Genomic DNA, 11,398 nt, shown 5'->3' with positions numbered 1-11,398 from the left:
CTTGAGGGGCTGACCATTTATGTTCTTATGGGCATTGTAGTTATTTTTTGTGGCATTATGTATATTTCCCACATCACAATACAGAAGACATAAAGTGGAGGAAGATTCAATCAAGGCATTCAGAAGAGAATTGGATCATTATCCGAAAAGGGAGTAAAAATTGCAAGGAAAAACTCAGCAGGTCTGGCAGCATCGGTGGAGAAGAAATCAGTTAACGTTTCGAGCCTTCACGACCCTTCAGCAGAACTGAAGCATAGTTAGGAGAAAGGAGAAATATAAGCTGGTTTAAGGTGGGGGGGGGGGGGCGGGGGGGAGAGAGAAGTTGAGGGTGTGGTGATTGTGGAGATAAGCAGTGATAGGAGCAGATAATCAAAAGATGTCACAGACAAAAGGATCAAAGAGGTGTTGAAGGTGGTGATATTTGTCTAAGAAAAGTGCTAATTAAGAATGGAAGACAGGACACTCAAAGTACAGCTCTAGTGGGGGTGGGGTGGAAAGACTAGCAAGGTTTTAGTTTTAGATTTAAAAATAATGGAAATAGGTGGGGAAAGAAGAATCTATATAAATTATTGAAAAAAAAGGGGGAGGGGGGAGAAACGGGGTGGGGATGGGGGGAGGGGGAGTTTAAGATCTAAAGTTGTTGAATTCAATATTCAGCCCGGAAGGCTGTAAAGTGCCTAGTCGGAAGATGAGGTGCTGTTCCTCCAGTTCGCGTTGGGCTTCACTGGAACAATGCGGCAAGCCAAGGACAGACATGTGGGCAAGAGAACAGGGTGGAGTGTTAAAATGGCAAGCGACAGGGAGGTTTGGGTCTTTCTTGCGGACAGACCGCAGGTGTTCTGCAAAACGGTCGCCCAGTTTGCGTTTGGTCTCTCCAATGTAGAGGAGACCGCATTGGGAGCAACTAATGCAGTAGACTAAGTTAGGGGAAATGCAAGTGAAATGCTGCTTCACTTGAAAGGAGTGTTTGGGCCCTTGGACGGTGAGGAGAGAGGAAGTGAAGGGGCAGGTGTTGCATCTTCTGCGTGGGCATGGGGAGGTGCCATAAGTGGGGGTTGAGGAGTAGGGGGTGATGGAGGAGTGGACCAGGGTGTCCCGGAGGGAACGATCCCTACGGAATGCCGTCAGGGGGGGTGAAGGGAAGATGTGTTTGGTGGTGGCATCATGCTGGAGTTGGCGGAAATGGCGGAGGATGATCCTTTGAATGCGGAGGCTGGTGGGGTGATAAATGAGGACAAGGGGGACCCTATCATGTTTCTGGGAAGGAGGAGAAGGCGTGAGGGAGGATGCGCGGGATATGGGCCGGACACGGTTGAGGGCCCTGTCAACGACCGTGGATGGAAAACCTCGGTTAAGGAAGAAGGAGGACATGTCAGAGGAGCTGTTTTTGAAGGTAGCGTCATCAGAACAGATGCGACGGAGGCGAAGGAACTGAGAGAATGGGATGGAGTCTTTACAGGAAGCGGGGTGTGAGGAGCTGTAGTCGAGGTAGCTGTGGGAGTCGGTAGGCTTGTAATGGATATTGGTGGACAGTCTATCATCAGAAATTGAGACAGAGAGGTCAAGGAAGGGAAGAGAAGTGTCAGAGATGGACCATGTGAAAATGATGGAGGGGTGGAGATTGGAAGCAAAATTAATAAATTTATCCGGGTCCCGACGAGAGCATGAAGCAGCACCGAAGTAATCATCGATGTACCGGAGAAAGAGTTGTGGGAGGGGGCCGGAGTAGGACTGGAACAAGGAATGTTCCACATACCCCATAAAGAGACAGGCATAGCTGGGGCCCATGCGGGATTTTGGATTTTTATTGGGATTGGGATTTTATTTTGGATTTCCAGCATCCGCAGTAGCTTTTAGCTTTTTGTTTTCATAAGAATTGCAGGGTTGCGTGGAAAAGACAGGGGAGTGGCACTAGGCGAATTGTTCTTGCAGAGGGCTGGCACGGCACGACGGGCGGAATGGCTTCCTTCCGTGCTATAATCATTCTATGGTTCTGCTTAAAAGCAGAAGTGTCGATGCTGGAAATCTGAACTAAAAACGGAAAGTTCTAAAAGTACTCAGCAGATCGGGCAGCAACTTTGGCGAGAGAAACATTTGCAACATTTTCTGACTTTATTTCGGTCGTACTTCATTGGGCTGTAAAGCGCTTTGAGACGTCTGAGATCATAAAAGGTGCAATATAAATTGAAGTTGTTTCTGTATGTTTGTGACACACCTCTTGGTGCTTTTGCAATGAGTATATTAACATGCCTTTGAATCATGAATCAGACGTGTGCGATTCATATCGTGGAACGACCAGCTTTGTGGGGGGTCGGTGCGTTAGCATAAGCCCGTTCTCTTGCAGATCCCAAAGTCCTTTTCTCGATGTCAAATGGGAGGAGCTGAGTTCCCAGCCGCCGGCAATGGCAGGGCTGCAGCTCACAGCACCACCTGTAGTCTGTAGGAGAGGATCGGAGCCTTAACTAGCAAAATACTGCTTGTTTGGAACTAACCCTATTAACATAAGCGCCTATCCCAAAGGAAACATGGAGCCAGAAGCTTTGGATCAAGGTCTATTCAGGGGGAGCGAACAGCGTCGACATTGTCGTCCGGTCAGTGTGGCCCCTTAGACACTTCGGTCTCTTTCAATGCAGCGAGTGCGGGTACAGATTTTCAGAACTGGAACTGTTGTTGTGTCGTTCCCATAACAGCAAAAGTCACAGGGTTGGCGGCGTTAGAACAAGGAGAGTAGGTGGAAGTTACACAGTTTGAGAAAAATCTGGTGGTTGAGGAGTGGAAAAGAAGCTTCGATTTATACATAGGCTTGTGCCATTATTGCTAATGCCAGTCATATACTGTACTGCGACAGCAGGTTCGAGAATACAAGAGTGTTCAGTGTTATTGTGAGAATCATATCGGGTTGGATACTAAAAAGCAGATCCAACATTATAAAGGGGGAAACCAGGATTTGTTGCTTAGATAAAGCAGCCTTTGCTTATTCTAACGTCAGCTCCCACGCTTTGCAATTAAGAATGCATGCTTTCTAATTAGCATGATTTATTACTGGATTGTTCCTGCTAGCATTATAGCCACCAATTTTCATAAAGGTTACATTTATAGCTTTTAGTTATTTTAATTGGATCACATAGGGTAGAAATTTGAATAACACCAGTTATTTTAGCAGAAGCAATGTTCACCTGGTTTTCAGTAGTAATGTTGGTGAAACTCAGCATTCACCGCCATTACTCCTCTGAAATTGACAGCAACTTCTGGAGTCTGCATATGCACAGTTACCTGCAGAAATCCAGAAGCTGGTGTTGGTGATTGTGCGCTTCGTCATATTGTGCATTGTTGAAGTGTCTTCCCCCTACCACCCTGAGTGCAATCAAGTAGAAATCACTGAACTGATTAGAACTAGTCCTTTGATCATTTTGGTCTTGCTGTAAAAGCCCTTGAAAAGTCACACCTTGTTGAACAAACTTCATTGCTGCTGAGCAGCTTCCCCGGCCCTTAAAAGTTGTCAAATTGTTCCATCGTGATTTTTCAAAAATCACATTTTTAACATTTTTTAAACATTTGCTTATGATATTTCAGCTTCTACCTTGATCCCAGCCTGGTGCCCCAATTATTTCTTTCATTTTCTTTAAAACTTTAATTAAAAGTAAAAAAAATTCAGCACATTTTACTTCCTGGTTTGCTGTCAGTGAGAATGCTTCATTGTGATTGGCTGCTTACCATGGTTGATACCATCACTGTTGCTGGGTGGCTGGATATCCCATTGCCTTGGCTCCAGGTGGAAATTGGTGTTGGAAAAGAGGAAGTCAACACCACAGAGGTCCAGTGGCGGAGGGAGGGGGGGAGTCGGAAGTCCGTGGGGAGTTGAGGGGAGGGGGAGGGGGGGTCCGAGGTTGGGGGAGGGGGGGTCCGAGGTCGGGGTTGGAGGTCAGTCAAACGTCTTTGGGAGGTGTGTGTGATGGGAGGTCAGAAGTCCGTAGGGGTGGGGGAGGTCCGAGTTCTGGGTGAGGGGGGAGGTTGTCGGAGATCGGGGGCCAGTGTGCACTTCTGGGCAATTGCCGTGCAAACCCTTACCTGAGAATTCCCAGAGGGATTCCCCAGCACATCTTTGGGGTACCCCCCAAATCGGACACTGGGGAGCTCGGAAGCTACGGACCGATGTATTTCATTTATAATTTTAGCTACACTATAGCAATAAAGTAAAACTGATTAATGCTTTTAGTGATTCTTTGACAATTTATTTAAATATGGATGGAATGTGCTACAGAACAATTGTGCAAAAAACACACTGTTGGCAGAAATGGTTTACATCATGGATTTAAATTTTATATTTAGCCCCAAAGTTCTGCAGTGCACATGATTAAACCCATTGTGTGAGAAAGTGGGATAACCTATACCCATTATTTGGACACTGAGTGCAAAAATAAAAGCCACCACAAAATAAACATTCCAAATGAAATTTATAAATTATATCATGCCATATTGCATATAAAAGACAAGTAAACAACATTGTGCATTCCTTTGGTGCCTGTTCTCAGTGTGCCTCTTCTGGGCCGAATGCCCCTCAGTGGTGGTAGCTTGGCTGCTGACCTTCAGTGGAGGAGACTGCAGATGGTCTTGGAGCAGCTTTGGGCCTGGACTCTGACTGCACCACCTCGGCTTGGGGCAGCAGTCTGGGCTGGCTGGCTGACTGGCAACAGTAAGGGCACTGGCAGAGTGGCAGGGGTGGGAGGAAGAGTGCTGCCTTCCTGCAAAAGAACAGTGGGTTCAAGCTCCGGGCAGCCATTGCTACTGGGGGAGGTACCTCGGCAATCCTAGTAACCTGCTGGAGGGCAGCTTGCTGGGCTGCTGTGAGAGGCTTCTTAACGCATCATACATTTTGCCCTGCGTACCTGTCAACTTTATCCTGTAGGCTGCCCCATTGAAGTGCTCATCTGAATCCTCTACAGTCAGAACTCATGTGTGACCTGTCCCTCCTGTGAGCCTGCACTTTTCTTGCCCAGTATCTCACCACGTGCGAGGTCTGCCTCTGTACTATCCTTTAAACTACATGTAGTATCAGCATCTGAGCTGGTGACTGCGAGTGTGCAATGGGGACATGGGTGTCTTCATCATGACTTTATCTTGCTGTTCCACCATTGCTTGGCCAGGTTCCATTTCTTGGCTATCTTAAAGGAGAAAGGCACAAGGGTGCGGTTTGGTGCATGGAGGCAGCGTGGGACAAAGTAGGAGGTGCATTCTTATACCATCTGCAGCTTGTAAATCAGAGTGGGGGATGAGGTGGAATTGCGATGTGAGAAGGAGAACTCAGTGTGAGGATACTGAAGAATTTGATGATTTTAGCCCTGCCACTGGCCATAGCCTCAGCAATGGAAATCCCAGTAATGGTTGGTACCATCTCTTCCATGGGGGTTAGAACATGCAGATGCACCAGCCTCCCTTGAGTTAGTTCCTACAGCCTCCAATTGTGCATCCTCTTGTCTTGCAAAAGAGAGGGAAGTGTGCCAGTGAGTGTGCTGCAATTTGTCTGTTGCGGCTGCCATGTTTGAATAACTAGAAGTGTGTGCAAGCTGTGAGATGTGAGTGTGAGGTTTGCAGTAGTGCTAAGTGTGTGAGGATGAGGTGAAACATATGAATGTTGGGGAATGAGTCCTGATTGATTGAGATTATTGGTAGGTGAGTAATGGGAGTTTTGTGACTTGAGCACCTGCTGAGTCTGGTGCGGTGATAGGAGATGGCATTTGAAGATGCATTCACTGGCCTTGACAATTCATGTGAGGTCACTGAACTTCTTGTGGCACTGTCTCAGGATCCGCAGGGCTGACTCCTACTATTGACCTCCATGGCTATCTGCTCCCACTGCCTTCTGCGCAGTGTCTAGAGGGCTCCTGCCCCCTGAATGGGTACAGGACATTCCTCATACTTTTCACCCCTGCCTGCAAGGCCTACAGTGCAGGGCCCAAAATCCTTGTAACCCGCTCCCTCCCATGTTGCGCTGTTCTTCAATGTTTCCCAGGTCAGTGTCACATCCTGCATGACTCCCAGAATTGCTCGAACCGCAATGCACTTCCTCTTCAAGGGCTGCGTACTAGCTTTAATCAGTGCTGGCTAGTTTAAGTAGTGCTAACCACTCTCAATATTCATGCTATATTCCAGAAAGCGACTTAGTAAAGGAGAGGACCACAGCCAATCTTTACTCAGTCTTACATTTTTTATTACAGAATAAAATATTACAAATATTACATAATATTACACCTTCAAACTCGACTCCACCCCAGTTTCAGTGAGTGTCTCTTTTTATCTGCTCAAGTGAACTCCCAATTAATGCCCTCCATCTGAATAATAATTAAACACAATAGACATATCATTAACAAATGGCCTTTGCTCAGGTGCTCAGTCAACCAACAGTATAGTTATCGCTGGCTGGTCACTGAAATTATTGAAATGAGCAGGCAGCATGAAGTTTGTGTTCTGCTTGCATTGCAGTCAACGGGTGTGGGTTAATCACACATTGCGAACCCCCAATGCTCATTTTCGAGGCCATTGGCTTTAGCCCCATTATATTTGTCATGACCACGGATCCTATCCCCGAATTACTTATGGACATGTTGAACTTTTAAGCAAGAATGTCCTTTTTAAAAAAAAAAATACATACAAGCAAAAGCTGGCTGAGTCTGTAAAGTAACCACTTGTTGGAAAATTCCTGTGTGAATTACACGTGACCAACTAGTCCAGAGAGAACAGAATGTCGCGCCTAAAAAGGTGTGCCACAGCCTACTTCAGACAGAGGCACTTCAAAGGGAAAGATACGATAAAAACTGAACTGTAATCTCCTGTGGTTGTGGAGATAATGAAAAATGATTACCATCTCAGCCGAAATCACCACCTGTTGAGTTATATCCCAGAATGTGAACATGAATTGAGTTGTAAAGAAAGCAGATCTGGGCGAAAGACATTTGTTTTTTTCCCTTACGGGAATACGCAAGGAAAGGGATTTAATAAAGCTTACTGCGACCCTAGGTCTGTGTGCTAGTCTGGTGTTCTGTTCTGGCGTGTGTGTATGCTGTGAAGGTCACAGCCAAAGAACACCAACTGGGCATCCCTGCGCTTGCAGGTAAACTCTTTCTCTCTGATTTCTTGAAGCAGAAGTCAGTAAAGCCACAGTCAAAAAGGAAACAGGACAACTCCTTTTAGCTAACCTGCAGAACCAAGAATTTCCAACCCAACTGCTCAACTTCCAAAGTCAGCACTACCGGAGTCATCCCAACTTAACGGCCACAACGTTTCACCATCCACTCCTCATGAACAAGCCAAAGGACTGATTCATATATATTTTTAACTTGTGTTTTTGGACTCAACTTCTCATTTCTAATCTGTATGTGTGTGCGTTGCATTTTTATTATTTTTTCTCGCGTTTAGTAACTAATAAACTCACTCTCTCTTTGACTCAAGATAGTCTGGTTAAATTGGCTCCTTTTAAAACATAAATATAATATACTTGGACTGGGAAAAGGTATCCATAAGGGAAGAGATCCTTTTTAACTCAACTTTGTTGTGACCAACTGAGGGGGTTGAATAAAGAAAGGGAGCCAGTTCATCCCTCCTCATCTGGGAGCATAATAATTTGGGGTACCTCATCTGGGATCATAACAAATTGGGGGAACCTTGCCTGGGGTCTGGCTGTAACATATTTTACCTCCAATTTATATTCTGTGAATTAGGTTCATGATATGTACTGTCTTGTTACATTTCAGATGTATTGACTATAAAGTGTATTTCATTTTTTAAATTGTTCTTAAATAAATATATTTTTTAAACCCAAACAGACATCTAGTCCAGCTTCCTGTAGTTCTCCAAAATATCCTCAAACCCGGCTGAATAAAACTCTGGACACAGACAGTGGGATTCTGAGGTACCATATGATCGAAATAACTAATTGCTAAGCTGTTTTTCCTGGAGTAAAATATAAATTATTGTTTTAATGCAAGATAGCAGATCAAGAGAAGTTAAGATGCGAGCAAATAGATTAGAATGTGATATAAAAAAAGCTACAATGATAACAATGTACTTTTTGTCTGTGTTGAATCTTTAATTTGTATCTTGTTTTGCCCACACAGTTAGTAAAGGGTTAACACCATCACCACACCCGCACCTTCATCCAGATCACACAAAATATTTATCAACAGAAAAGTTATCAACTCAAAGAATCTTGGCTGCAAGGACTCCACAGATAGCAGTGAACAGCACAATGTGTTGCCTTTAGAATAAACTGTTTAAGTGCAACGGCTCTGGTTAATTAATCACGAACATTATTACCCTTGCCCAGTAGGGGATCTAGTCCAGGACGAGTCAACTGTTTTTCCCTAATGCTAATAAAATTCTCAGGAAGTTTCAGCACAATTCGCTGAGAGAAACTCACCGCAGATTTTAGAGTAACTTGCCGGTTACACCATTGCAGGAGATTCCAGGTCCACGTTGAAACCATTAATGTGCGATCAGGTGGACGTAAGCTATCCCATGCAAACATTTGAAGGAGTGCAGGGAATTCACCCATGTCCTGAGCAGTATTCCCCCTCTCACCCAAAACCAACGCCAACAGACTCATACAACTCATTTGTTGCATGTTGGACCCTGGTCTAGGTAAAATTGGCTGCCGCATGTCTACATCACAGTGACTTTTTAAAAATTCGTTCCTGGTATGTGGAAGTCACTGGCTAGGCCAGCATTTATTGCTCATCCCTAATTGCCCTTGAGAAAGTGGAAGTGAGCCGCCTTCTTGAACCGCTGCAATCCATTTGGTATAGGCACAGTACTGCTAGGAAGAGAGTTTCAGGATTTTGACCCAGTGACAGTGAAGGAACAGCGATATAGTTCCAAGTCAGGATGGTGTGTGACTTGGAGGAGAACTTGCAAGTGATGGTGTTCTCGAGCGTCTGCTGCCCTTGTCCTTCTGGTTGGTAGAGATCACAGGCTTGGAAAGTACTGTCCAAGGAGCCTCGGAGAGTTGCTGCAGTGCATTTTGTATTTGTTACACACTGTTGCCACTATGCATCTGTGGTGGAGGCAGTGAATGTCCAAGGTGGCAGATGCAGATGAAGCAGGCTGATTTACCCTGGATAGTGCCCAGCTTCTTGAGTGTCGTTGGAGCTGCACTTATTCCAGGCAAGTGAAGTGTATTCCATCATACTCCTGACTTGTACACTGTAGATTTTTTTTTATGTTGTGTCTTATAGATGGTGGTCAGGCTTTGGGGAATCAGGAGGTGAGTTACTTGCCTCAGAATTCGCAACTCCTGACTTGCCCAGTATTTACAAGTTAAGTTTCTGGCCAGTCGTAACCCTGAGGATGTTGAAGGTGGGAGATTCAGCAATGGCAATGCCATTGCATGTCAAAGGGAGATGGTTAGATATTCTCTTGTCAGAGATGGTCATTGCCTGGCACTTATGTGGTGCTTCAAATATAATCAATTGATCATGAAATGTTTGGGGGCATTTTAGGAATGTGATACGGTGCAATATAAATGCAAATTTTTTCCTATAGAAACAGCTCAGAGTTCACATGGTTGGCAAGGAACCTTGCCCAGTGCCTGCACACGTCAGTCAGAGTCTGAAATAAAAGCAGTCGATACACATAGATAAGGTTGCTTACTGACGACAGATGCTCAAAAAACTGCAGGCTTCCACTTTTATTTACAGAAAATGCAAGTTTTTTTTAAATTGTGCATTAATTATCCACTAATTATCACAGTTAACAGCTTTCCCATTATAGCCTGTGCTCTCTGGAAGACCCTACTTCTTACTTAATGTAGCCTAGACCCACATCACAGAGACATTACAGCGTAGAGTGGAAAGTACTACTTTGCCAGTATTTAGTGAATGTATATGTCAAAATACCTGATATGTTTAGTTTGGCAATAGTTATGCAATAAAGTGCTATTTTATGAGCTGTTCTCAATATTGACCAAGATTGGTTTCCAACTGGCAAATACTGTTAAGTGCAGTTTGGGATGGACCCATTTTAAAAATTAAACACATTTTGCAATAAACCTCTAAGGTTATAGAGCTGATACTTAAAGACACTCAGTATTTACGTTCCAGGAATGATGCATTAGTCGAAGTTAGTGTGTTGTTAATATCATAAAAGCTTTTTATAATTCACACTCAAACAACCTTAGCAAAATATTACCATTATCTACAGATAAGTTGTAGGTTATATTTTTCCTTGTGTACACAATTCAGTCTTTGAAATAGTTTGACAAGTTAAATATCTCATTTATTTCAGTTCCTGCAGTAGTAGATCAAGTTCTGAAATTTACAACATGGGCAAAGAGATATCTCCCATTGCATCAGGTGAGAATATCTGTGCAACAAATCGGTATGGAAGACGATCTGGGAGGAATCTGCAGTTAAATTTATTGGAATCTGAAAGCAGAAGATGTGCCCTTACCAACAGCCTTAAAACAGCTTGCTATGCCTTAAAAGAACAGCATGAACGAATGAGCAAGAAGAATATGGAAGTGGTCAATCATAGTGCTATAATTGACAAGATGATCTTAAAGCAAAAGGTACGGTAAGATCACTTTCATATAACTGCACTCACTCAATTATTTATAATCAAAGCCTATATTCATTTTTGAGCAGCATACTTGAAGAGGCTGAGAGCGGAAGGGAGAAGGCTGAGTGCCATTTGAAATGTTAACAGTTGCTTGGCAGTACAGAGCTCGAACATTGCTGAAAAGAAAGACATTTTGCTGAAGCTTTTCATCTTGCACTCATCAGGACAAATGCAAGAATGCCAAATTTCAAATGATTACAACAAATTATGCTACAGGAGAAAAGGGTGCTAATTGGTTGGCTGAGGCGTCGCCATGGAGAAAGCAACAGGGACCTATAGGCTCCCGAAGCTCCCGGGTAATTCAAAAAAAGGCGCAAGGCGTGAACATATTCCTTTTGTTTGCAGAGAATGGGTCGCTGCGTATGAACGTATGTCACTGGTAAGCATAAATGAGTCATGTTACGAGCTCGACTGATTATCTTAAGTTGGTTGTTGGGCTGTTAGTTCCCTGTTGCTTTCTCCATGACAATGCCTCAGCCAACCAATCAGCACCCTTTTCTCCTGTAGTATAAATTGCTGTGATTGTTTGAAATTTGGCGTTTTTGCATTCCTCCTAATGAGAGCAAGGGGTAAAGCTTTGCAACATATCTCTCTCTTCAGCAATATTCAAATATTCATTACTGGAGAAGGCAACTGGTCCTGTTTGTCCATTGATATATCTTTTTATGTATATATCTACCAATGTGCACCGCCTGTCTGTTCATGTATATGTTTATCTATCCATCCATGTATATATATGTCTGTCCATGTATATACTACTTGAGTATACATCTGCCTTATTATCTATGTA

At 43.9% G+C, this 11,398-nt stretch overlaps 1 protein-coding gene across 3 annotated transcripts in view; it reads left to right on the top strand.

Annotated features, from left to right (window-relative positions):
- Positions 1–2,312: 2,312 nt before the first annotated feature.
- The window catches only part of LOC144674594 (uncharacterized), a 57,687-nt gene continuing 48,601 nt past the window's right edge, over positions 2,313–11,398 (top strand). For all 3 annotated transcript variants that reach the window (XM_078535935.1, XM_078535891.1, XM_078535983.1), the window contains exons 1-3: positions 2,313–2,591; positions 7,821–7,906; positions 10,276–10,558. In XM_078535935.1, coding sequence (XP_078392061.1) covers positions 2,526–2,591; positions 7,821–7,906; positions 10,276–10,558 — 435 coding nt within the window. In that variant the 5' untranslated portion in view covers positions 2,313–2,525. The remainder of the gene's footprint in view (positions 2,592–7,820; positions 7,907–10,275; positions 10,559–11,398) is intronic.

This window comes from Cetorhinus maximus, chromosome 1 (genome assembly GCF_964194155.1).
Source record: "Cetorhinus maximus chromosome 1, sCetMax3.hap1.1, whole genome shotgun sequence".
Taxonomy (NCBI): domain Eukaryota; kingdom Metazoa; phylum Chordata; class Chondrichthyes; order Lamniformes; family Cetorhinidae; genus Cetorhinus; species Cetorhinus maximus.
The sequence above is the reverse complement of the archived record's forward strand: the minus strand, read 5'-3'. Positions and strand labels throughout refer to the sequence as shown.